A 27,963-nucleotide genomic window follows, 5' to 3' on the forward strand; every position below is an offset into this window, starting at 1 on the left:
AATTGCAGCTCTGAACGCGTGATAATTCGTGTATTCGTGTATGTGTGTGAATGTGTTATTTATCATATGCATATGTATAAAGTACAAGCTGTTATTTTAGTCATTAACATTCAGGATTATTCGATTGCATATTTTTGGTGCACCCACGATTATTCGAAAATTCAAATCTCAAATTAGTCTCATTGTATTAGCGTTAGCAATGCGCTATTGAGTCTAGAGACTTGAATTTATATATACATACTTATCTATAAGAAGTTCAATTAGAACAACTTTAAAAAGTTCCCATTTAGGCTTTTTTTCAATTTTGAATCCATTGAAAAATATATATGTATAATAAATAGTTTTGACAAAATTATTTTGATAGAGAGTGGTAAATGTAATCTCAGTTTTTCCTTTTAATCAATTACCATGTGGCAAAGAGAAAATAAACTGACCTCTGCTGTAGTTGATTATCTATGATATTATTTGCCTTATAGGCTATATAAGTTATAGCGCTAAGGACCAGGCTTTGATTGAAACCTAAAATGGATTGCAATTGCACTTTTAGAATGGCGCAATAAGTAACTTTCGATTCAATAATACATCCATGTGATAGCATAATGTATCTAAAAATGTTTCAATACATCAAGTTCAAGCCCGAGCAGAAAATCGAAATTTTTCGAGAGCAAGCGGATCGATGTTAACATCGATGATAGAGAATTAATTAATTGCTTGATTGTGATGTCGCAATGCAAACGGTAACCAAGCCAGTGACAACATTTTGCGTACACTTGCGAATTTTTATTGGCATCGGCTTGTTTCCCCAGCGAGAAACAAGAAAACACAAGAAACCCGATGATGAAATAATGGTGCCAACTGAACTAAACTGAACAGCGTCTGTTCTCTCTTGTGAGCACTTCGGCCAGTTGTCGAGTCGAAGACATTGCGTAATTCCGCAAGCCGCTCAAATCAAGTTTTTCATAGGCCGCTGCGACGAAAGTGAGACACAATATTTTTGAAATCTGCTAAACATTTTCCACGCGTGCAACTTAGTTTTCATTCATTGCTTGGCGAGGTCAGTCGCTAGGAAAACAGAGCTGCAGACCATAAAGAGATCTCCTCGGGACCACGATGAGCGAACTCATACGACGCGCTGTGCTCCTGGCATTGCTCATTCGCTTCGCTCGGGGCGATGATCCGTTTCTGACTGATCCGCGTAAGTGTCAAGTGGATTGAGTGCTTAGTTATCAGGCTTAGCACTTACCTCTAGCTTTGATGGGCTGTGGCTGGCGATTGCTTGGCCGAGTGCAGCGCTTGCTTTTAGAAACCATTTGGCGCTGGCTAGGCCGGCACGCAATGTAACTAACCCACTTAATGGCTTATTGTCAAATATTGCACCACTAAACCGGATCTGTTTCTCTGCATTTATTTGTGTCTTTTTATTTTGAAATTCAACTCAACTGAAATCAAAACCTCAATTTTAATCGAACCGCAGCAGATTACATCAAAGAATGTAAAATAGCCGATAAGAATTTCGTCAACTGCTCCACGCAAAGCATTCAGCAGCTCTTCGACAAGCTAAACGATGGTAAGTCGCTGACATAGACAGTGTTTGGGGTATCTAACTGGATATTACAGGAATTCCGGGCCTGACAAGCATCAAAAGCTTTGATCCATTCCATTTGAACCGCATACGCATATCCCAGGGCAACAGCAATGCCATCAATCTGAAAGTCGAGCTGGCCAACATTAAGATTTTCGGATTCGGTCACACCAAAGTGATTGAGAGCTTGTAAGTCGCACCGTGAGGCACACTCACCTCCTTATATTATCTTGCTTTGCTTTGTCTGGCAGAGTTTTCAAAAAGGACTACAGCTGGAAGACCACATTCACGCTGCCGGTAATGAAGCTTCAAGGAGACTACAGTTTATTCGGGCGCATTCTGCTCATACCACTAAACGGGCGTGGTCAGGTGTTTTTAGACGCAGGTGAGAGTTGCTCAAAGATTTTCGCATCCGTCCACTGGCAAGTGTCCCTATGCAGATAACATGACTGTCACCATGCACACAAAGACGCGACTGTACTCGAAGGGCGGCTTCACGTTTTACAATGTGACCAACTGCCGCGTGGACTTCAAAATGGATGGCCTGAAGTCATACTTCTCTAATCTGTTCAATGGCAACAAGCAATTGGGTGAGCCCTCTCTCTCTCTTTCTCTCTCATTCTCTCTCTTTCTCTGTCTGTCGCTCTCTACTCTCTAATTGTGCCTCTTGCAGAGGACAGCACCAACAAGTTCTTCAACGACAACTGGCGAATGCTGGCAGATGCTCTATACACGGTTATCACGCAGACAATCGAGGACATTCTGCTCGATGTTCTGAAAAAGATTTTCCACTTCATACCAGCAAACTACTTTGTCAGCGACATTCCCACTCCGGAGCAACTCTATGGTAAAACGAAGCCGAAACCAAAATAAACGTAGTACAAGAACTCTCAGCTCTTAGTGATATTTATTGGTTTCGGCTATCGGAATAAGATTATTTAAGCTGTCTATGCTGGATTTCGCAATATGAGTTAGGTCTTGCTCTCACTCAAAATATATAACGTCGAATCAAATGTAAATAGATACTGGGTTCATTTTAAATCACCAACAAAAATTCGAATAGATTAAATGTAATTATAATGCTTAAGTTTTGTTTTTTTCGCTTGTATGTTGATCAAATATTAAATTTATTGTACTCGAAATATCGAAAATTAGTGTTTAATGGTTTTATTAAAATGCGTGCCCATTACATGGCCGATCCCATCTATATATATATATATTCTTGACCTGAGAAATCAGGTATTTATGAACGTAGCAATTCCAGATCCTATAATAGCTCAGTTCGTCTTCTTGCAGTCGAGCAGTCTCGACAATTTATTACCGACTTTTGAATGGGTTTTTGTCGATAACAAAAAACGGAAATAATTATAATTTTTTGAAGTCTATAACTACATATGTTAATTTTTTAGGTAGTCGGACCATTAACAAACCGGCATATAAATTCGATTTTCTAGTCTTTTGTATTTAAGGAAGTATACACTTCTGTATGCGTTGAACTATAAAACGGAGGCTACATTCCAAATAATAAGTAACTTCATAGATGCAATAGATTCAATAGATGCACAAAACCAATACTAGGTTTAGCTCTGTGGATATTTTAACTTAAATCAAGATGTGAACCGCTCTAAAAACAAAGCAACCTTTTTTTGATTGACCAAAGGAAAATATTTTGTTGATTACAGCATAAAGAGAATTGATTGAGATTCGATATCTGAGCAAGCTACTTCTATTTATGTCTTAAGACAAACGCAAAAGTTCGAAATAATGATTACTAATTGGTAAGTACTACAGATCGTAGCGGAATTTTTAGTTAATTTTTGTCAACCAAAGGATGCTCGACTCTTTGACCAAGATTTTGCGTACCAATTGCCATGCAGACTGCAAATTTATTATCGAAGCTGCGGATGGAAGTAAGGTATTTCTGTGCCACAAGCTGATCTTTAGCTGCGCCTCTGAGGTGTTCGATCGCATGCTCTATGGCAACTACAATGAGTCCAGCAGCGGAGAAGTGAAGCTGAACGATGTGGAGCCAGAGGTTTTCGAGAAATTCCGTGAATATGTGTATGGCTACAATGACGAGAAACTTGATTCTTACGACTTCGACACACTTGTGAAACTAGCAGAGTTCGGCAACAAGTACCTGGTAGAGTCCATCAAGGAGGACTGTGTGCGACATCTACTATACCGCAAGGAAATGTTCGACACAGACGAGCTTCTGCGTCTTTTCCAGTGCGCGCACACACTGAATTACTCGTTGCTGATCGACCATGTCTCTCGTGACCTCAAGAATCACGCCAAGAGGGTGCTCAACCACTCGGCCATTTACCAGTTTAGCACAGATGTGTTCAAAAGCTATATTGAGGTGGTCGAGAGCAGAATCAGTGAGCCAGAGCGCTTCAACTTGATTGAAATGTACATAAAGTATAACGATCTGTATAACGATGGTCCTGATACTGCTGCTACAGACACTGAAAGTGAAGATGAGAAAATAGATACTAATGGACAGGTGGCTACTCCGGCAATCGAAGGGAAGGGAAAAATGAATGGGGAGTATATTTCTGAGTTACTGGGGCTAATCGACTTTTGCAAATTCACGGCCAAGGACTTCTATGAAGGACCTGGCAAATCGAGCTTACTCACCTTGCCGCAAAAGTACGAGAATCTCTATAAGATTGCCAGGAGTTGCTCACATGCTTCCGGCCAGAAGGAACTAGATCCCTTTTTCTCTTGCAACTGCTATTCGTGTTACGGACATTAACGACTGAGTCACTGAGTCGACTCATCAAATTCTGTCATGTCCTTTGATTAACTTCAAGTAATCCAATATTAGAAATCAATTATTTAAATAACATACATGGGTTCTCTCCCTCTCTCTCCCCTTCTCTTTCTCTCTCTCTCTCTCTCTTTCTCTGTCTGATTTACTGTTATATTATGTTGGCGGTTCTCTTTACACCTTTTTTCAAAAGTGTTGACTAAGTATAGATATCAAATTGCGCAGCCAATTTGAAATAAATGATTTCTTCTATAACTTTAAGCAATAAAACATTAATTTAACTGATTAGCTATGATATGTATATCTACCGAAGTGTATGTAGAAATAGACAATAAAATAGTATTTACGGATTCCATGTCGCTATTGATTTATCCTACACTTCCAGCTTGGATCAAAGATTTTATATTATTATTTATATATTCTTGAGATGCGTGGCATAGATATTTAAATCAGGTATTTCAAGGAAATATGAACCTATTTCGCAGTTAAATACTAACGGAGTTTTAGTATGCTCATATTAAATTGCTATGTTCTCTTACCATAGATGAAAGACAGTCGCCCGTATCAGCATGCATCACAGACTTGAGGCAAGGGAACTGAGGCTTTTTAAAGCAAAGCTGCTTCCTGCTGTGCGGTAGGCGCATTAGTGTCCTTCAAGTGGCGTCTTAGTGCATGCACCGAGAGAGCTGACCAGAAGGAGCTCAAGGCGGTTGAAAAACAAACGACGCCCACTTTTTCAGACATTGTGCGATGTACACAAAAAGGAGTTTCATGTATGCTCCGCCATATATCAGGATAGATGTCATAGTCACCAGCCCTCACCTAATCGGGCGTAGTTGTTGTACTTGTTCCGATTGTGCCGCTGAAGAAGTAAAGTCATTTTCGACCATGTTATTTGTTATTTTTTAGCTATAAGTCCGGCCAGTGGAAATTCGAGTCCGCGAAGCACTCCTGGTCGTGACAGTCTCGAGTTCTGTGCACTCGGGCAAGGAGAAAAAGCGGTATCTCTTATCTTCGACTGCATCGCTCGTTCTCGTATGTACTTTTCAATGGATATTCATACATATATGCCACCGCCCACATTTGTCCTGCTTAAGTACTTCTTCCTGCGTTCGCTGCTAAGCGCACTTTTCAATTACCCCAAAGTGGAGGGCACATTTATTTTGGGGCCAATTACGAAAATTAAATAATTTGCTAGAGTGACTCTCAGAGGGCCAAATAAATTCATTTTCTACAGAATAAGTGAATTTTATTTATTATTTATTTATTTTTCTTTGATTAGAATGTTTTATATGAATAGCAATAAAAAATATGTTTATAAATTAAATTACTCCTCTGTAAGCTCGAGTATGGCTATCAGGGAATAACGAATTTCTGCTAGGAAAGTTGAGACCATAGAACTATTCAATGTTGTTTGAAAGACTGCATTCGAATTCAGATGCAGTTTTCTAAAGGTATTCATTAAACGTAGAGTCGATTCATCTTCAGATTATCTAAAGTCAATTTATGGCTAATTGCCAATTATATAAGCCAGAGAAATGAGAGTCGATCCAAGCTGTTATAAAATTCAATAATAATTCAATAATTTTCACAATCGAGCTCGAACTAAAATGTTAGTCAAATGTAGATTTTGTCAGAGCCTTAGCATGAATTTCTGTGATCGAATCGAGATTACAAAGACCTTCCCGTTTTGCTCTGAAAAAGTTTGCCAATTTTTGCTAATTTTAACAATAATTTGACAACATTGAGCAGGAGACCCAGACATTATAAAGTTCTAAAACAATGAGCGTAGCATTAAAAATAATTATGTTGGGACTCAAATCACAATAGCAGCCCTTTGTCCGACACATCCTTTTCGAGGAGCCTTCGGCAGAGCTGTGCTTTTCTGGCCACACTTGCTGGCAGGACTATTAAAAAATATGCGCATGTTAATTTAAATAAAGTGTGGAAACAAATAGAAACTAACGAAGGGAGCAGAGGATAGGAGGATAGGAAAAGCGCAACCGGTCAGGATGCCCGAGTGAAGTTAAGCGAACAGCGATGGCGGCAACAAAAAGGACACAGAGCCCTGCCCGGCCGGGGTCTGCCGTTGGCCGGGACAGAACCAGAGCAAATATTAATCCACAAAAAGGAATTGTCACAAATTGTGTGCTATAGTCTAGGTGGCGTCTTCTGTCCGCTGGGCAAACAACAGTTGCACCAAAAAGGACAAAAGGACTATTCTTTCGCATGCGTGTGTGTGTAGCTGTGAAGAGGGGCTGGAAAAAGGGTGTGAGTACCGCACTCCAGCCTTGACAGCGCTGATTGTTTCAAATCGCAAGTTTGGCTTACCTTTTTGGGAATTAATTTGGCAAATAAACGCTGACAAAACGCAGGCAACTGGACAAGGACAAAGCTCTATTCTATTCCTTATGCAAGGCCAACTAATAGGATTTTGATGATAGTTGCTCGGTTTGCCATCTACTTCGACCCTCGGGCCTCGGGCGTTGCAGCCTTCGCCATAATCAATTTTTGGCCAGGTTTTTTCTGTTGCTCAGTTGGCCTCTCATATGATTGTACCCTGTGACCCATGAAATGAGTTTTGCCATGTGTGTGGACGTGTGTGCTTCCGAGCGGGTGTGCGAGGTGGCAGAGGCAAACGAAATGGCCAAATGAAATTACCAACACATTCAGTCAGAGAATGAGACGGAGATGGCTCGGGCTCTGAGCCGCAAAGCCAAAGCCAAAGCCAACCCAAAAGCTGCACCGCAATTCGTATTCATAGCATTTCCCCCACTCACTCACACCTCTCTCTCTCTCTCCCTCTCTCTATCGCTCTCTCTGCCGTTCTCTGGCTTCATATCTCAATGCGGGCCTTGTGGGGGTGTGGCGGTATTATAATTAATTTCACTGGCCCAAATATGTAAATTTGATTACGAGCCAAAACAAAAATAAATTCACAAATATAGCGCATACGCAGCGTATTCACAATTTCTATGCTGACCAAAGGCCGGCTTCTAAGCCGCTTAAATTGACTGCTGTTGAGATGGACGGCAGAGGGCGGAGGGCAACGGAACGGATCGGGACAGCTGTCTATATGTGTCCACGTCCATGTCGCAGTTCATCAACGGCCAACTTTGGCTGCCTCTGCCTTGTTACAAGAACAAAACTTTTGTTTCCCGCTTCCCAATTTTTTCAGCTCTATTTTCGTTTTTTTGGCGACTTTTTAACGTCAACTTTAAATGAATTTCATAACAGTTTTTGTGGCGTTTTCTTTTTTTTTTGCAACTGCAGTTGAAAAAGCCAACTTTGCATGAATTAGTCACAGCGCAGAAGGCTGCCCGCACCTCTTCCCAAGCAGAGCACTGCAGTTGCGGCAGCAGCGTTGCATACTTTTGGGGGTATTTTAATTAGCGGTTACCCCACCCAGTGCGCGAAAGATCTTAATTAATGGCCAGATTGGCCCCTAAAAAGATTTACAGCTTCGCCATTTATTACGTCAAACAGCTGCGGAATAAACGAAATATTGTAAACTTGAATGATCAAAAGCAAAAAAAAAAAAAAAAAAAATAAATAAATAAAATAAAATAAAATAAAATAAATAAATAAACAAATAAAATACATGCAATTAAAGGAATGTCATGTAAAATAAGACTGTAAATGGCTGGAGGAAAATTCACAACAACACCTTCACATACAACAGCAGCTAGGAAAATAAAGTCTATGCTAAGAAAACCTATTAGTTGCATGATATACGAAACCGTCAAGCCAGGGCTGTCGAACTATAAATTCAAATAGAGCAAACAGAGCAAAGTTTGGCAGTGCTGTTGAGAGGATGCAGCCATTTGGTGCACATTTGCAGGCAAACAAGGCAGCCAAGTCATCAACATCTATTGGCCAAAGGGGACGCCACGAAGGCAGAGCTTGGGTGGGTGTTTGTGCGTGTGTGTGTGTGTGGGCCATCATCATTTTGAAAACCTTCGCAAATAATTTGAAAAATCAACATTGAAATTCAGACGGAGCGTCTCGTCGTTAGTCTAGCGAAGAAGCCAAAGTAGACTTCAAATCTTCTTCTTCTTCTGCTGCTGCTGCTGCTGCTGCTGCTGCTGCTGCGGTGTCTTGTGTTTAGCCTTGAATATTTGTCGCTAAAGTCAGATTTAGAAAACACACTTTTGCCATTTTCGAAAATCACACTTGAATTCGCTATCGTTGTCGTGGCAGTTGTTTGTGTGCTTTGTTGCTACTTGAGCACTGGAGTAGATGAAAGGCTTTCGGCATTGGCATTGCGTGGACTTGAGTGTGGGGCTCACAGGTTCATAGTTCAGGGAGCGGGTAGCGGGTAGCGGGTAGCGGGTAGCCGCCTGCTTGTTGTTTATTTATCGCAGCGTGTGCGGCTTTTTTACTCTAAACCTCGTGTAGCTTCCCAGCTGAAGTATGTTTGCCAATTGAAATGCTAGACAAAGTATCTATAGACCCACAAGATGATGATGATGATGATGATGATGATGATGATGATGATGATGATGTTTCTGTTGATGCCTGCGCCCTTGGGGTGGAGGGCATAGACGACACAGAGACGACTCTATCGAGAGGCTGACTGCACTTAAAGGTTATCGCATTTTGTGGCTTTAATGGAGACGGATTTGCGCAGTTCAATACGTTGCAATTTTATTCAATTCGCATGCAAGTCTTAGTCGACTTTAAGGTAGCTCTCATGACTTACCCTGCCTTAAATTGTCATATATGAGCAGATCTACCTAAAATTGACAACACTTGGAATGTTAAACACTTATTCACATCCATTTTAAATTCGCTCTCTAGTTTTATTTAAAAGTAAATAGTTTTTGGTAAATGATAAACTTAATTTTACTAAAGTTTAGTTGCTCACTTAGGTTGACTTATCTCAACTGTTGTTTAAAATTATATGTAATTTATTTTAGTTTCTAAAAATGGAACAAATCAACCTAACAGCTTAGGCCTATACATGGTGCTTCAATTCGATAAATTCGATTCATTATGCACAGTTTATAGCTGTAAAATTTGCTGATTTGGGCAAAAGTTGTCATAATTAAAGTTTTTGTGACAGAAAGGGGAATGATTGAAAAAAGTCAATGTATTTTTGCAGTCAGCAGCTTAAATGCGGCATAAATGCTAAATGGAAATATTGAACAGGAGCAGCTGCAATACCAACAACATCAACAAAAACAACAAGAACAACACGAACAGAATGGAGAATCGTTCGAAATGTACTTTGGCAGCTAACGAAAATTTTGTGCTGAACGCGTGAAAATTAATTAAAATATTCCTGTAACTGGCAAACGCCGCCGGAGCATAACTGAATTTTAATTGAACGCAATCAATGCGAATTTATGAAGTCCGTTTACCCCTTCCCCGCCCTGACATCCCCTCACCGAACCGATATCCCTTTTGGGCAGCCTCTGACAGTTAAGCAGTTTTCCTGTCTGACGGTCTATCGGTGGGTCGCTCCTTTCCTCTTAGTCCCTTTGCAATTGGTGTTAATTTGCCTGCGAGAAATTATTAAATGGAAAAATCAACTTTACCTTCACCTTCAATTCAATGGCAATACTTTTTAATGTATTCGTGTAAAGCGACCCGTTTCTAGATAAAGGCAATAAAAGCATAATTAAATTTCAGGAATTCGCTTATGACACCCCTTTAAGAACTGAATATCACTGTTAGAGGGCTCTGCATATTGCAGAGATAACACCTAAGACTCAATAATATGTCATACAATCTTCACTTTCTGTATGCTTGACAAATATCATATATATATCCGAATAATAATATTATACATGTATCCTAACTGAAGACAAAAGACTCACCCTATTTGAATCAAAAAGTATCCTTAAGCGATAATTATATTATTTAGCTTCTCTAATAACACAATAATAATAACATAATAACATAAACATAATATTAATCTAAAAAACTTTTAATGCAGCTGCACCTGAATTATTTGAAATTCCATAGTTCAAGTTTTATTTTGGCTTCATTGAAATTTGCTAAAACACATTTGATATTTGAAATATGATTTAATTTTATTTACCGTATTGAATCGAAATCATATATTTCGAAAATTCACAACTTTCTTCATCAGTTTTCGTAAAAGCTACATTAATATATATGTTTATTTTATTTATTTATTTATTAAGATATTGACAAAACTAGAATATACTTTCAATAAAATTGCCAGCTCCATGGGGGTACTTTATTTGCCAGTTCGGCCAGCTAGGCTTCAATTCACAGCCCTACGGAATATTATTGAACTAAGAAACATAGAGATTATTAAAGGGAAATAATTATTGAAAAATATGGGAAATATGTAGAATAGATGGTCATTGAGAAATAACTACAGTTTACAGCAGCACCTAAATGGGCACTGAAAAAGGATTTAACATATGAACATATGATATTTATTGAAATGAATGCATAAAGTATTTATCTTTAAATATATTTTAATTATATTTTTAGAAATTCCAAATTTATGAACTGGCTTACTGTACAGATAATTTAGCAGCAGCATTGACTGGAAAAATCGATCGTCTCATACTTGAACTAGAACCTCCGATATTTGCATAAGCCATATGAAATATATGTATGTATTCCTGTTTATTAACTGTAAACGAAACGTATTGGCGCTAGCTGAGGCTTAGCTGATCCGACTGCATAACTAATTGACCAGGCTGCAAGGACTCTACCAGTTCTTGTGTGCAGGCATCAGCAGATGCTGCTGCCCAGTGAATATTCGAGGCTCCAGCTCTCATTTGGTTCAGGCAAGTGTATGGCTCTCGAAGTGCGTAAATAATATGGAGAGCGCAGCTACTGGCGCAATTCAATGTATGTAAATACAATTAAATAGATTACACATTTGTGTATCAGATTGGTGCAGTTGCATATTTATTTCGATTTACGGCCTGCATAATAAAACTTCGATGGGACAGGGCTGAAGAGGAAGAGGAAGCAACAAAGGCAAAGGCGCAATGGATAAATCGAGTAGGGAAAATCAGTGTGACAGGAAGAAACAATTTAAGCACATTGGACAGGATAAGCCCTTGGTCGTATTAGTGTCTAAAACAATGCAGTAATACACGCACACACACACACACAGATACACGCACACACGTGTGGCTACACGGATGGCACTGCAGTTTACACAGCTCGAGAGCGACATGGTCGTAGATTCTGCAAAAAGGATTTCAGAGCCAAACGAACCGAAAATTGTACAAGTCCTCGGCATGGGAGAGAGATGAGAGCGAGCAGGATGACAATGAGAATGGCGACATTTTCTAATGCAATTGTTTTTCGACAAGTTGCGAGACTGCTGATGTGTGTGCGATGTGTGTGTGTGTGTGCGTGTGCGTGTGTGTGAGAGTGATGTGTGTGAGTATCTTGCAGACGAGTGCTACTTGTTTTCCTCCTTTTGGTATGTCTCTCTGTGTGTGTGTGTCTGTATGTGTGTGTGTGTGTGTGGATGTGTAATTGATTTTATCGGTCATGTTAATTTTGATTAAATATGCAAATCGACGATACAAATTTCGCATTTCGCACACACCCACCACACACACACACACACACACACACGCGCACACACAGACACGCACGCAGACAAGCACACATAGCCGTCATTGCCATTTCCAATGCAAACCTCAAACGGGAGACACGTGCAACCCAGACCAAATGCAAGGTGGATTACCTACGAAGCAGTTCTCAGCCAGCCTTGGCCACCCCCCTTGACAGTTATTATGTTACGGTATTATCTCGTTATTTATGCAGCAGATGACAAATGCAATTTGTTGTTTGCACACGGGAGCTGCAGCACTGTTAACTGGCAATAGGCAACGACCGACGACCGACGACCGACGACCAACGGCCATCGGCCAATGGACATTGGACAATGGGCAGCCAAAAATGGATGCAAGGACATGATAATTTCCAATCATTTGAATAATCTCCTTCTGGCAGCAGCCCGTGTCCGTGTCCGTGTCCATGTTGACCGTGCGCTGCGAAAATATTAGCTTAAGAAAATGTCTAACGAGCTCTACGTGCTGCGGCATGCGAAGGTGTCCCTGCTGTGGCTGTCATTCTCTGTGTGGGTGTGGCATCGGTCTGTGGCTGTGGTTGTGGCTGTGGGCCTGGTCTATTAGCTGCAGTACCGGATGGTTGACTTTGTTGCGGTTTTGGGTATTGATTAAAACTTTGGCATTAGGGAATCGACTGCCATTAATTAGCAATCGCAGTCAGAGCTGCTAAGGGTGATTATCAAATTATGAACTGAGCTAAAAATTTATGACATGTTCGCTTCGACTCAAGTGCAATTTCCTATAAACGACATGCGCTCAGCAGAAGCCCCAGAAAGACCTCCATTGACGCAGTGCTATCAGTGATGCATAAGCTGTTTACCAATGTTCGAATTCTAATCGTAAATCGAAATCACTTGTTTAAAGTGGAACGCTCAAATACCCCTATACACATGCGTGTATATGTTATGTACTTATATGTATATGCCAGCATATGTTAGGTGACAGCGTGGAACATATACTTACGGGCAGCGCTGTATATCTTATCAGGGCTATAAATGTCTCAATATTAAACTAACTTAGTCAACAAACGCATATAATATAAATGGAAAAGGTATATAAATGTGGCCGCCGTCTTTAAAGTACACGACGTACAGTCCCAGTCAAGTGACCCAGGTGTTTGCCTATTTTGCTGAAACTTGGTAGAAAAGAGAGCTATTCTGGCCTGGAGCAATGGGGGTAATTGATAGATGAATAAAATGATGAAAGACTTCTGGTGTAGATCGAAGCTCATTCTGCTATTATAAATATTTATATGATGCCAGGAATATTTAGAGCTCGATATAGAATAGAACTTCGTCATGGCCCACGGGGTGAATCTTAATCTCTGAAGGTGACTAACGTTGAGCGTCTTATCTCGTAACTATGCCATTAATACATAGCTTTGCATATACATATATCGATCCAATAGCTACGAAGTATTCGGTATTCCATGACTTCGATAATCAGCAAGGTGCAAAGAGGAAGCACTTTAAATATTGTGCAAAACAGTTTTGCTTGCAGGGTATTTCGAGACAGGCATATTCTATTAAAGCATTCACAGACACAGGCAGCCTATTGAAATAGAAATAGTCATAGGGCAAATCTAATTGCCAGAGAGCTTGACAAATGATGTTGGCTATGTGACTGCTCTATACAAAGGGATTGCTGCAGGTTGCTCCCATTTCAGAGGGCGGCTGCAAAGTGTTGCAATTGCTGCCTGCAGCTAGAAGTGGCGCCCTGCCGACCTGCTGACAAAACAGACTGACAGTTGAAATGACTGCAAAAGGTTGCCCCAGCCCCGCCCACCTCGTCCTCCCCGAGCAGTCCCTGGCTTCATCTCTGGCTGTGCGCCCAGAGTGTGCGAAAGGTGCCATTAAACGATTTTTCATTGCAGGCTGCAGGCTGCCGCAGGTGTTATCTGCCTAGGCTGAGCCCCACCCGCCCGGCCTGGCATTTAGCGGTCCTCGACCTTATGGCGCGCCGCGGCGTGAGACTGTACCTTAAACTGCAGCAAGTGAATATTTTTTCTTTGGCTTGAATAAGTCCGGAAATTGAAAATCATCTTAAACTGTGTGCATTGGTGGGCGGCAAGAGCGGAAATTATTATTTCTTTATCAATGGATTTTCAACAGCTCTCTCAACAGCCTCACCTGCCAAACTTCTCTGAAAAGTTAGCTTGGCTTTGTGCCATCTCAGCTCCTTCCCAGTCCTGCACTTCCCCACTTTGGCCCTCTACAAGCATTAATGAATTGTCCGCAACCCAATCAAGCCCCGCTGCGCCCGCTTACATCGAAATTTGTGCATTCATTATGCAATCACAACACGTATTTTTTAATCAATCTTACGTGCAAATATGCTGCAGTCCCCGCCGCAAGGCCCTGAAGGACTTTTGCACTGGTTGAGCGAGTCTCTGGCCTGTCCTTTGTGGAATTTAAATGTATTTCTTAGCCTCGTTCAGCTTTGCATTATTGATTGCAAAATGCCAGTAATATAATCAAACTGAAATTTCTCTAAAGCGATTTGTGTCTCTCGAGATACAGTCGAAATCCATTTCGACAGTTCCGGCTACAGCGAGGAATGTGGGCGCATTTGAAAGGCCTTACAATATAGTTTTATGTACTACAATTATAAGAAACTAGTATGACAAATAGAATACTTGCCGACTAATTTTCAATTGGTGCCAGTATCTTTTAGACTGGCGCCACAAAGTCACATAAAGATAGTCTTTATAATACGTATCAAATGCATTACTAATTCATGCGTTTGTTCACTTTGATTATCCGCATTACTCTAGAACAAGTCTCATATATGCATATAGTAAAGATTTGTTTATTAAAAATATCTAACTGTCTCTCTCTGTATTTCCTTCTTGTATCTCTCTCCTATTATATATCCGAAAAAATCTCTAGTATTCTAATTTATACAGGTGTGAACTTATTTCTCTATTTCTTAGGCAATTCAATATGTGTAGTCCCTATCTCTAGAATCTCAGTAGATCATCATAGGCTTCAGTTAGAATCGGGGTGAAACAAAGTAGGGCGAGTGTTTCGCCATGAAGTTTCCATAGCCCATGGCACGATAAGTCATCCGTTAATGTTATATTCGAACTTTTGGCTTGTTTGCTTTTTGACAGGTATAGAAAATCTCAAAGTAATACATATCAATAAAAATTTCTAGCTTGCTGCAAGATAAGATATAGCGACTTATATTCGTTCGGCGAAGCAACAAACTGGTATTTTTCGAGTTAAATTTGTAACGTTGGGACTAGTCAAGCCGCGTTATATAATATCGATAAATGTTAGTTGGGTGATTTGAACACTCTGGCGGAAATACACAGCTCAGCATAAAATCGATAAGACAAGAAATGGGGTTTATGTTCCTAAGGCCTCTGTTGCAAGAGCTACTCACCTATTTTTGTTGAAATATGCGATGACACTTACTCGACTCACTTTACAAGAAATGATTTGTTTATCAACTTCTTTCACACCTATCATTCAGCACAGTGCCGTACAGCTATCTTAGGTATATAACTATTTTACTGCTCAATATGTTGTTCTCTGTCTGCTGTATCTGCATTGATTTAGCTGGGAGTATTTCGAAGACTGCAGCCAAATGGATCGGGTGAAAGTGCTGTTAGATATTCCCGGCTTAGACCATGTTGATATCCTAAACAAACTCAGTACGAATAGCATTTGCCATCCTTGTAACATATGCTCACAGTCAGTCTATGGATAGATTACTCGAGATTGACACGCATATCATACATGAAAACATTGTTTGCACAGCTCGTTTGCTTGGGCAAATATATAGTATGAGCATTGATGAGAAGTGCTCTTTCGGCTCTTACGCTTGCTCGAACATATTTAAAGAATTTTTTATTGACGTCTCTTAGCGCAAAGCGTATAGGGTATCGCCTAGTCGGGCACTCGCCTGGAAGAACTTTAAAAATTTACTCGGACTGCCGCCAATCGAAGTTGTCTTATCTGATTGAAATGCGTCTCTTAACCACAGAGCAATTTTGAGCAGCTAACTTGATCAGTTTTTTATTTTAGAATTTACAATATTTGATTATCCCAAGCAGGGAATAAATAGTCCGGTACTGTGTCCGCCTTTTTAAACTCTTCACCTGATTGTCATTTATCAAAGGTAATGTCTATATTTTATCGCGCCCGCTCGCTGGTAACTGCCACAGTGGAAGCATTTATTGATACCGACCCAAAATGTATATATAGTCGTCTACCTGTACATGAGTATATATGTGGTAGGTACACACATGTATGCAGCGAGTGATATAGCTTGAATTTGGGGTTTTTTCTTTTCTGCTTATCAATAATATGCTCGAAGCATTTCACGGCCTTTCACGCCGCTCTCGACTGCTGTTTGCCCAGTGACCACGATGCAGTCTCCTCTGGTGATATGCCATCGATAAAGAGAGAGAGAGCGAGCAATTTCTGTCCAATTCACCTTACCATGGACAGATGGGAGTCCCTTCGCTTTGTGTATAACCTGCTGGCCCGATTCATCGCATGCATTTGGAGACCTAGCTTTATGCACTTGGCGCTATTTATTCATGGCATATTCGTCATGAGGTCGTCATATCTCTGTCAGTGTGTGTCGACGTTTCCTACTATCGATAAGAGCGGCCAATCCAAATCCAGTTATCTGCTTTTCACACACTTACACACCACTCACACGCACACGCACACATGTATTGTCAGAAAGATATTGCCTGAGTAAAGGTAAAGTAAATAAAATACCGTCGTCAGATAAGGCATATCATATAAAAAGCGATATCTATGAAAATATGTCATTATTTCGTTATTGAACTCCGAAGTGCTTAGTTCTGCGCCGTGTTTCGACTTCCTCTTATGTGCTATATACATCTACATATAATGTGATACACTTATTGACAGAAATATATATGCACATACATATATATTTTGCTATAGATTGCCACCTGTGATTACAGTGCACGTCGCTCGAATTAGTGTCGCGAGTGAGTTTTGATTTCGGAAAATGTGTTTTCTCTGTGATTCTCAAACGGTGTGGATTGGCAAGTAGAATAGCAGGCTTATCACATGTACCATTTGACCAAGTGTGAGATTCTTCTATTCTACTTTCGACAAGCACCAGTCAGCGTCGTTTTCGCAAGCGATTCAGCAAAGATGCCGTCTCACAGTAAGCAGCGCTATCTCGAATCTGGAAAGCCCTCGCTTCGAGTATCTTATGTAAATAAAATGAGCAAATTATTTATCTTTTGCGGCACTCGCCCCATATCGGCGCAATGCTTGACTCATGACAGTTATCTGAGTGGGCGTGGCTGAATTGCTAAAGGGATTGGTAGCAGAGTTTGGGGTAAAATTCAGTTAGATTATTGATTAAAGCAGAGTGCGAACTTTACTGTCTAAAGAGATTTAAGGGCCTGGGCAGATAAGCTTCGCAAAATTCGTAATGAATTAGTAATAACTGATCCGATGTATGTATTTATGTAGAAATAGAAAGAAACATGTGACACATCTGATCTTATCAGTCGATTCATTATTCTGGTCTAGCCGAGTTTATATAACAGAGTTGCTGAAATCAATTTTCTGTAGCTCGTACGAAGCGATAAGAAAGGTTTCTTATTGTTGTGCGACCTCACATATTTTTATAGATCAATTTATATGGCTATGATAAGGAAATCCACTTGAAATGCGCGTGGCTTTAAGTATTCGTAGTATCTACTAAAAGTAGGTTGATTATGCAAGTGCCGAACTATGTACCCAGGCAATCCTTTATGTTTGTCAATAGATCTTAACACCTAATACTTTATGATTTATCAGCATAATCATTTCATTTTTATTCATTTCGCACTGTCAGAAGGAATATGTATCAACCGCCCCATAGCCCCATATCAGAGATGTCTAAGTGCCTATATCCCCATCATTTGTCTGTCTGCTGCTGCTGTTGCTGCTGTTGCTGCCTGTCGCTCTCCCTTTGACTCGGACTAACTCAGGCAGCCAGTCAACATAATGAAAATGCAATTAATTTTTTCCAGCAATTTCTTTTCGCTCCCCCAAGTCACGGCCGGCAGCGGCTTCGACTCTGACTCCAGCATTTGCTGTGATCCCGATGCTGTTGCAATATTATGACTCCTGCTGTTTGCACTGACAGCCGACCGGGCAGCCACCGGGGCCACAGCGAAAAAAAGCTGATGTTTATTGTGAAGCATTTTCTTTGACGGCAGCACAACGATTGCAGCGCCAGCCTGCTGCCAGCCCCACTGCTACATCTCGCCTGGCATGCTCCATGAACCATTCGCATTAAATGAGGAAACCAATTATTCGCGCTTATAAAGATTTACCGCCACACACAGGCACATCCGCAGTTAGACAGATACAGACAGAGCTACAGCTAGATATAGAAATACAGATACAGATACAGATACAGATACAGATACAGATACAGATACGGATGCAGTTACAGATACTCCAGCCATCGTTTATATGCCCAGTTAGGCATTGCCATGGGCCATTGTTTGCGTTGCCCGTGCTTTAATGGGGTCTCGGATTGATTAAAGCCGGCAGCTGCTCTAGGAGCTCCTCTCGGGGCTAGGGAACTTCTTCTCGCCATCTCGTGACACCATTGAAGCACTTATCTCTAATGCAGCCACAATTTCCGGTTGCCGAAATGCGCTTTCATTATAATTTTGCACATTTTTAACGTTCTTTTGTTGGCCAATTGCCGGCTGGCCAATTCCTTTCTTACTTTTTCCTTTTGCATTAACGATCATCACAAAGCCTATTTGATGGCTCACACTCGGCGTCTGCTCCGGGCATAACTTGTCATTTGCTCTGGACACCCTGCCGCTGCTGGCAAAATCGTGGCGAGAATTTGCGCAAAATTACCTTTCATTTTGTCATCAAAAACCACTTGAATGGGCGACAACGTCGACAACTCCAATTGGGGCGACTGGGCGACGGCAACAGTTGTCTGTCCGACAGTCTGGCTCTCTGTCCGGGACTTGCCCGTAGCCGCAGCAATTACAGACGGTAATGTCCAGCCCCTTTGACCGTAATCCAGGAGAGGACCGTCTTCAGTTGTGCCTTAAAGCTTTTTAAGCCTTGGCATCCGACTTGCTTTTTGGCTTTTGCTTTTCGCCTTTGTATTGCATTTCTTGAAACCGAAAGCGCATGGCCACCTCCGACTGCTGTGCACCCGAAAGAAGCGTTAAATTAAAACGTAAATACCACTTAGCCAACTATAAAGCAAGTGGCCAGCACCAACGACTGCAGCTAGCTGTAATCAGTGGGTAATTAACCAGACGACGGCGTGCTAGAGCGTTCAGGTGATTCAGGCGCCTTGCAGCTCCAAAAGACAATTTAATCAGACTGAGGTGAGAGAGAGAGAGAGAGAGAGAGGGAGAGAGAGAGAGGGAGAGAGAGAGAGAGAGAGCGAAAGAGTGAGAGCGAGATAGAGAGCAGTGTATCCTCATTTTAAAGAGTTTCCACTCACATCAACCAAGTAAACCAGTGTAGCTGCAAACTCGAGCTGACAGCTGCGCGCAGCCACCATATGACACTTGGGCTATTCTTTATAATGCTTATCTATATCGCCTCGACTTCACTTCATGCTCTCACGCTTGCCTGGCCTGCAGAGGGCCAAGTTTTTGGCACAGACAACGAAAATTGTGTACGCCGAACTATAAATAAGTTTCTAAGCGTTCATTTTGACAGTTTCATCCATGGAAAACGTGCGGGAGAAGCATCGTTATCCGACATCCTCTTTATATATATCGGGGCATATGACAATCGTAGCTTGAAAAGAGTTTAATTGAACTAGTTCAGGGAGTATAATGGACATTCAGTTTAATTAATCACTGATTGAGTATATTTTCAATTCACTTATGGCAGGAGAAGCATCGATATCCGACATCATCTTTATATGTTGTAGAACAGAGTTCAATTGAACTAGTTCACTGAGCTTAAAGGACATCGTTTCAATTTTGTTAATTAAAGGATATTATGAGGAATATTTTTAATTCATTTATGCTCGATCAACAGTCGACATTGTTTTTAGCCTATCGACATTACCATTACCTAGAGATACGTTTTAGAGGGTATCTAATATTCATGCAGACTCTATGTATTGTTTTTTTTTTCCATTTTGTTTTGGCAACAAGGGAACGTATTGCAGTTTGCCATTTTTTTCTGTTGAGGTTCGTTTCATGTGTCTTTGGGAAAATTGCAACTGCTGCACATTGGGCAAAAAATTCTAAACTGCAATAAATTCATCAAATGTGCAATGGAACATGCTGTAATGTCACACCCACCGCAGCACATCAGGGCAACAGTGCCACCAACCCACCGTAGCACTCCCAAGCACGTAGAGAACTGCGACGGGGCATGGAGCAGCCCCCATCTGCATACTCCATTAAATGTCTGAGCTGCCCTGAATTGGACGATATTTCGTAGGCAAATGTGCAATAAATTGTAAATGTTTGTGTATCGCTGGCTGGTGGGGCTCTGCCTGAGCGGGAGCTGCAAAGGGTCCAACGAAGCTGCTGCTGCACTGCACTCTGCTGCGAAAGGACTCCACCACTCTCCAACGAGCAGGAGGCTGGGTCGCCCGTAAAACTTGTCCGCTGCACGCCTGTCAAGTTTTACAAGTGTTCTGCAGATTGTTTTTCTGGGCGGAATGACGCGCATGTTTTAGAGCCGCGATAACACGAGTAGAAATATGCAATTTACTGCCACTTAAAACAACGAATAATGTGTTTATTCACATCAACTTTAGAAACTACGCCGAATAGATGACTCTCAAATATCATCGTATTTATTATACAAATAGTTTCAAGGAATAGAAACCAAATAATAAACATGTTTCTCATAAATTATCCACAACAACTTTATGCATATCAAATTTTTAGTCTATTAAACGAAATATTCAACACCACAACTTTATTAGAATGAAGGTGATTCAAATAGGCTATAAAGAGGACTGTAAGGTAAACGAAGAAGCGTTAAGTATAAGAAAATGTGTGTATATAAGTAATAACATTATTATTCTCAGATGCGAAATAATATTAATGAAAAACACATTTCTAAGACCTTTTGTAATATGATGAAATTTAAAATAATAAATTAAATAATCTTTTTTCTTTACATTTGAATTTCATTCGTTATATAATAACAAAGTGTGTTCTAGATAGAAATATCCTAAACCGTGTAATTAGGTCATGCTCGTCCTAATGGTGTTTAGAAAATTATATTTAAAATTTTTTAAAACGGTTTAATTTACAATACAGCAAGCCCGAGGATGAATATGGCTATTGGTACGTTATAGAAATCATATATTAAAAGAAGTTTGCCACGCCTCATTCCGCCTATTACATACTTTTTAACAAACCCATCACTATATGATTTCCCATTTAGAATGGGTTCATGGTAAATTAAAAAAAAAAAAAAAAAAATAAATAAATAAATAAATAAATAAATAAAAATTGAATTAGTCGGACGTCTAAATTTTGAATTAAGATATATCTTTTTTTTTTGCCATTTTTGACATGAGGATGATTTATAGACGAGGGAACTTTCAGGAGCATAATTATTATACCACAATTATTTTTTGGATACCTAACCTGATTAACTTTAATTTCATCATAATAGATCATTCCCAAGTGAGGTGGTGATGTAGATGAGCTGAGATAATAATTAATGAAGCCTTTTTCCATCAGTATTTAGTATGGATAAACTATCAGAATTGCTTGCAGGAGACTTAAATTTATTTATTTATCCAAATATTGGCTTCATTCGATGCAGCGTGCAGCAATTGAAGCCTCATTTGTGTTGCTATTTGCAGCAATAGTGTGCAACCAGGCAGCAAATGCTCGGCCATTGCACGTTGGCTGCATTCAATTATGCAATTAATATATGACTTTCGTGTAATGCAATTAAAAGTCAAAAGCGTTGGGTCATCCATGGCCACGTGGCTTAAAATTCTGCTGCGTGTGCAGCTTTCCATCCCACACTTGCACTTGCCCAGTGTCCAGAGTCCAGAGTCCAGTGCATTCAGCCTGCCCAGTGGGGTCAATGGTGCAGGGGGAGCTGTGGAGGAGCGCAGGAAGTTTGTGGGACTCATAAAGTTGCCTAACGCAGCAGAAATGTCGACAGACAGCTACAGATACAGATATACACACATATTGGGGCGTAATTCAGCTATTAAATCGCATTTTTATTTGGCAGCGCCGCAACGGCAATTCGTAGTCATCGAATCGAATCTCGACTCTAGTCCGGCAAGCCTTGAAGGCCTTACTCATATGCACTTCTATGGAGAGGCGAGAGCACTTCTCGCCCACTTTCCCGCAAGCAAGTGCCCACAAGAATGCTTGGTGAGGGCGGTGAAGGGTGCAAGAGGAGGAGGAGGAGGAGGAAACATTTTTGCAACGCAACGGAAACGGAAAATGTTCTATTGGTCAGGCAGCGAGAGGCAATGCAGTCGACCCGAATGCAGGCTGTGGCTCTTTCATTTTGGCCAGTGTACGCGAGTGTTCCGCAACAGCTTGACACAGTGGAGCGTTAAATTAATCGTGGCAGCCACCCAGTGGCTGAGGCCAGTCCAGGCCGAGCCGGGCAACAGCTTTATCCTGGTTTGCATGCCAGGTCCTTCCTCTCTTATTGGTCAGAGTTTCGGGTGTGGAAGTTTGCAGGAATTGGCCGTTTGATTGCAACGGGGCATATTTTTCAATTTTTCAATCTCTCTAACTGCAAAGTGCGCGAAATAGAAGTGATTGAAAAATTTATGAGCACACGAGTAGCAAGCACGCAGCTGTGCAGTGCGGTTCGATCAAGCAGATCTGACAAGCGGATTTCCCATTTACTGTATGTATTCCATATTATCTTTATATTATTAACTATGCAACGATTCCCTCTCTCACATGCTTGCAGAGTATCTCTCAGCCAGGCAGTCTTAACTATATGACGCTTCTCAGCTTCTGTCTGCGCTTCTCCTTTGGGTAACATCCGCATTTAAATTATTAACTTAAGCAGACATTAATTTCGGCCAAAAAATGCATTCATCGGGGACATTTTAGTGGTAAATAAATGACTTTACCGAACAAGGGCAGGCGATAGGAAAATGCTCTCAATTTATTTTCCTTGCTTATTTTGTAATTTGTTGGTTTAACTTACGAAAAATTCCATCTTGCACTTCTTTTGATATTTGCATAATTTGATTTTTATTCAATTAATATCATTTACAGAGTCCAGCTCAGAGTATTCATAGTATTTAATCTGCTGTCCACCATCGGCTTGATTTATGCTCTTATCTCATTTGGTCTGCAATCGATTATTTATCATAATTATTGAATATTACTAATATTTCCATATCCTAGCATATGCATTTTATTTATTAAGTATTCAAACTATAATAATATTTTATTGTGATAGTTTGATAGGAAAAATACAATATCCAAAAAAAGAAATTGCATTACTGTGATATTTCTTTAACAATTAATTTGTTATAATATCAATTATGACAGGACCGGCATCATAATGGATAACATTTTGGGAATACACGTTTTATGCGTTTGTGAAAATATTCGTGACAACTAAAAAAAGTTTTTTGCTGTATGACAATAAATAAATCTCTTCTCTAGTTGAATTATTTGACAGATTTTATGTTAAGAGTGATACATTCTGTAGATATTGAAACAATGATGTGATTATTAAGATGGTGGGCGACTGTAAATCAACTAAATGAGCTAATAATATTTATTAAGAATTATGTAAGTGATCTAAAATATATATTTGGCTATGATTCTCATCGAAGGAAATACAAAAAAGAATCAACCATATCTTTGATACATATATCGTTTCTACAAAAATATATTGATTTACTGTTGCTTAATTATTAACCTCAGTTAGATACTTTCCAATCTTATAGATATACATATACATATATGTAAAACTGATATATAGGTAAAATAAATGTAGTCTAAGTAAATACGCAACACGATGAAATCACAGCCTTATTTAGATCGTTGGCTCTATTACCTAATTTAGTGGTCAAAGCAATTAGAGCCCTTGAAAGCTGCCCCAGCTCTCCAAATCAGAGGAAGTCTCTGCAGGAGCGCATTTTAATCTCCGAGTGCAACCACAGGCATAGGCATTGGCATAGGCATAAGGGTCCAGACCCTGGCCAGGGCCCAGGCCCAGGTACAGACACTGACAATTAATATTCAAATTTATTAGCCACCTATGAACCGAGTGTGTGCATTATCAGCAGGCACTCGACAGCGTTGACGACGACAATTCCCATGTAGCAGGAGGCGAGAGCAGGGCAGCAGCAGCATATCCAGACTGCCTGTCTATCTGGCACGCACATTGACGTTAATGCAGGGAGGCGGGAGCAGAGAGCAGACCGAGCTGGGGAGAGAGCAGAGAGCAGAGAGCACAAAAGTATTGGCGACAACTGCACGATGGGACCTAAGGGAAATATTTCATTGGCTGACCGGGTGTCTGGTCCGTGCTGGCTGTGTCAGTGCGCTTAATTATTTGCATATGATTAGACTTAATGGTCGAGTGAGCTGCTCTGACTGGGGGTAATCACACGAGCTAGCGCCGCTGCTGTGTAATTGTTAATGATGATTAGATTCAATTTAGGGCATCATTAGTTAGCTGACGACGCTACAGTTGCGGCTATTGTCAGTGCTCGCCTCCTCCCCTCCGCTTCCTTCGAGTCACTTTAAATTTATGCCAATGCCGCAACGTCAGCAGCCCCGTCCACTGACCAATGATGCGGCCAGTGGGCTGATGCCGGGCTGACCCAAGTGGCTTACGTGAACGCTGGCAAATTGCAACGTGACCTGAGGCCGCCGTCGAGTCTGAGGTTAATTTCGCAAAATTGTCGAGTCAACGAGTAGCTGTTGGCTGGTGGCTCGGGGCCGGAAGGGGGTCCCATGCGAAGCTGCTGAAATAGTTCAAAGTGTATGCAAATGTGAGGCATTGTGTGGTTTAGCCGGAAGAGACTGAAGATGGAAGGAATGGAAGGAGCCATCGCGCTGGTCATCTTGGGTCCCAGGGGCTGGGGCTGGGGCTGTCCATTGTGCGATTTTAATCACTCTGAGAGCGTCGACGAAAAAGTCAACCAACTAGTTGTTCAGGCTAATTGCTGTGGGCGTGGTCGAAGTCGAAAAGCTCAAGAGCTGCAATTAATATAATTGAGCGGTAGGAACAGCAGGTTTATAATTTATTAAAGCCCACTTCATATTTAGCGCTTACGCAAGACACATACATATACCTTAAAATTTACAAAAATCCCTGTTTTCAATTATGTTTAATTAAGAGCGAAAATTATTTGTACAACTTTTGGCCTCATAAGTAATGATAAGCGAATTCACCGAGTTGTGCCGCACCAGAAATACCCTACCATCGTCCTAAATGCTCTATTTGCTATGCCTAAATGGTAGTGCTCAGGAGATTCCTTAATACGTCCATGATCTAGAAAGACAATCAATGAGAGTACCCTTTACTGACTTTAACCTTAGCAAAGATATATAGAGTATATTCGCACACAAATCAACGAAAGAGTTCAATGTTTCTTTTCTTTTCAATCATAATGTATAGAAGATTATATAAGCAATTTGGAATCTATTATGGGTATTTGACTCAATACAGTTTCTTTTAACTTTAAGAAAGATTAGAATAGTGGGAAAGTCCGACTGAATTCATTCGCATACAGATGAGTAAACAAGTTCAGTGATTCGTTTGAATGGATTCCCTTCAATCAAATTGTACAAAAGTAAGCCTGAACTTAAAAAACATAAGATAATTGCTTCTGTAAGGGTATCATGAGCCGAATTTGCTGGCAGGGCGCCGTCGGTCCACTTGGCAAATGCTGCTGGCAATTCGCCACAGTTTCAGTTTATTAACGCAAATTTATTGCAATTAGCGTTGGCAAATTGCAGCAGCAAGTGGAAACCAAGCAGGAATAATAAAAGATGAAAATAAGTTTCGGAGGGTGAAAAGTTTTTAATTTAAGCAGAGCTTATTATCAGCTCTCTGCATAGCTGCGAATAGGTGTGGAAGTGATTAAAAAAGTTCTGCAAAACGATTAGAAATGCAAAGTTATGCGTAAATTTAATTGCATTTCTTGTTTGCATAGACACCCCAAATAAAATCCACTCAGAATATTGACCAGCCCTGGACTCACTTGTTCACGGTCCGAAAACAGCAAATTAAAATGTTAATACAAATAAACGAATTCTAAGTATTCATACAATCAACAGCTGAACGAGGCCCCTTTTGAAGATATATGACAATATGAGCTTTACATTTGAAGAAGAATATCTCTGTATTCAGATTTTGGATATCTATGGCTAAAAGTGTATATCTAGAGGCAAGCCTCCAATAAGCCGAAATAAAGATTTAATCAATGGAAAATCTTGGTATAATGGTTTTGTTAAAAATATATAACACCAGAGGGAGGCGTGGCAGATCCCAAAAGTATATGTACATACATATATGTATATCAGAGCGACGAGCTGAGTTGATTTAAATATCGAGTTTTTCTCCAAAAATCGATAAATACTCCCGATATTTTGCTATCGATTAAAAACCTTATCGAAAACTACCCCACACCTTTATATCCACCAACATATTTATAAATAAATATAAATAAATATAAATAAATATAAATAAATATAAATACTAGAAACTTGTGCTTTTTCACATACACGCATCCTAATTTTATAATTACAATCTAAAAGTTGCATGGCCCATCAACAAGAAAATTTGTTAAGCAAGTTACCATAATAAGCCCACACTGCAGCCAATACGTGTTTATGCTTGCATCCTTAAGTTTTTCTGTGTGTGCGTTTCATGCAGAAAGACGCGAAGAATTATTGTGATATATCAATTCTTTGAACGGCTCGAGGAATTTTGTAGTCGAGCAGTCTCGACTAGAGCTTTTGTACTTGTTGTTTATTTGTTACTTTTCTTGTGGGGCTTATCTATAAATTCAAACAAGTAAGAAAGCTCTAGTCGAGACTGCTCGACTAGGAGATACCCTGAACCCTCTAATCTGATATTCTAATCATTCTGCACTTCTTTTATGAACACACATACATACAGATGCATCCACACGCACGCATAAGCCTGCGCTCTGCTAACTGCGCAGTAAGCAGCGACTGCGCTTGGGCTGCGCTGCAGTGTGGGCAATATTATGAGAATTTATTTGTCGAATAATTTCTTTTGTAAACATATGATCTTAATGAAACTTTCAGAGTGTAATCATATGGTAAATATGTGTGTACATTCCAAAGCACAGTCTCTAGTACTTGAAATGCGTTTTTTACAAATTGGAGGAGAAGGGGGCGTGGTATCCAAAATCTGTAAATTACAAAATCTTTGTATCGATTAACTTTATATACAACACAAATTTGAAGACTCCAGGTCTAAAAATGTTCAAATTAGGCTAAAAAAAACAAAATCCATTTTTCGATTATTCTCGATAAAACAGTTATCGGACGATTTATCGAAAAAATAAAGCAAACTCGTATGCATGCCAAATTTCAGCTCTCTAGCTCTTATAACTTCTGAGATCGACGCACTCATACGGACGGACGGACGGACAGGGATATATCGACTCAGCTCGTCACGCTGATCAAGAATATATATAGTTTGTGGGGTCTGCCACGCCTCCTTCTGCCCGTTACATACTTTTTCACAAAACCATTATACCCTGATTTCCCATTGAAAATGGGTTCAGGGTATAAAAAATCTTGTATATACATCTAAAATCTCATGTCTACAGTATGACAGGTACCTATATACTAAAACGAGCCTTTCAATCAAACCAAACCAATATATGTACGTCCTCGTAAAGTAGCTGCCATGGCACCTTACTCGAAAGGAAATCGCTGAAAACACTAACCATTCAGTCGTGAAATTAACAACGCTCTCAAAAATATTGCAAAATGCAAAAATATGGCTCAGGCTTTCAGCTAGTCACGTTGTCGCAGGAGGCAGCAAGGACATTTTCGGCTAGAGTCTTTACATATATTCTAGTTT

At 40.3% G+C, this 27,963-nt stretch overlaps 2 protein-coding genes and 1 long non-coding RNA gene across 4 annotated transcripts; all 3 read left to right on the forward strand.

Moving 5' to 3' along the window:
* Window positions 1-1,047: 1,047 nt before the first annotated feature.
* On the forward strand, window positions 1,048-2,828 carry Jhbp6 (Juvenile hormone binding protein 6). 2 transcript variants are annotated; one of them, XM_018005799.2, is made up of 6 exons: window positions 1,048-1,195; window positions 1,475-1,567; window positions 1,618-1,771; window positions 1,834-1,967; window positions 2,023-2,172; window positions 2,256-2,828. In XM_018005799.2, the coding sequence occupies exons 1-6, from the start codon at window positions 1,111-1,113 to the stop codon at window positions 2,453-2,455; spliced, it is 816 nt and encodes a 271-aa protein (XP_017861288.2). In that variant the 5' UTR covers window positions 1,048-1,110; the 3' UTR covers window positions 2,456-2,828. The 2 variants fall into 2 exon arrangements, with proteins under 2 accessions (XP_017861288.2, XP_089323192.1); XM_089467066.1 differs by having other exon boundaries at window positions 1,478-1,567.
* Window positions 2,829-3,207: 379 nt separating this feature from the next.
* LOC108612440 (speckle-type POZ protein-like) lies at window positions 3,208-4,433 on the forward strand. Its single transcript, XM_018005322.2, has 2 exons — window positions 3,208-3,360; window positions 3,413-4,433. The coding sequence occupies exons 1-2, from the start codon at window positions 3,347-3,349 to the stop codon at window positions 4,338-4,340; spliced, it is 942 nt and encodes a 313-aa protein (XP_017860811.2). The 5' UTR covers window positions 3,208-3,346; the 3' UTR covers window positions 4,341-4,433.
* A 12,028-nt stretch (window positions 4,434-16,461) lies between these two features.
* On the forward strand, window positions 16,462-22,944 carry LOC149269479 (uncharacterized). The gene is made up of 2 exons (XR_016269860.1): window positions 16,462-22,773; window positions 22,840-22,944. It is a non-coding gene; the product is annotated as an uncharacterized LOC149269479 (long non-coding RNA).
* The last annotated feature ends 5,019 nt before the right edge of the window (window positions 22,945-27,963 follow it).

The sequence above is a fragment of the Drosophila arizonae genome, chromosome 4, assembly GCF_054131065.1.
Source record: "Drosophila arizonae isolate 15081-1271.41 chromosome 4, UAZ_ARI_1.0, whole genome shotgun sequence".
In the NCBI taxonomy this organism is placed as follows: Eukaryota; Metazoa; Arthropoda; class Insecta; order Diptera; family Drosophilidae; genus Drosophila; species Drosophila arizonae.

Bases quoted from the DNA above. Each gene is read 5' to 3' on its own strand.
- Jhbp6 (XM_018005799.2), top strand. From the start codon at position 1,111: ATGAGCGAACTCATACGACGCGCTGTGCTCCTGGCATTGCTCATTCGC. The intron at 1,772-1,833 runs GTAAGTCGCACC...TTTGTCTGGCAG, and splicing joins ACCAAAGTGATTGAGAGCTT to AGTTTTCAAAAAGGACTACA. The intron at 2,173-2,255 runs GTGAGCCCTCTC...TGCCTCTTGCAG, and splicing joins CAATGGCAACAAGCAATTGG to AGGACAGCACCAACAAGTTC.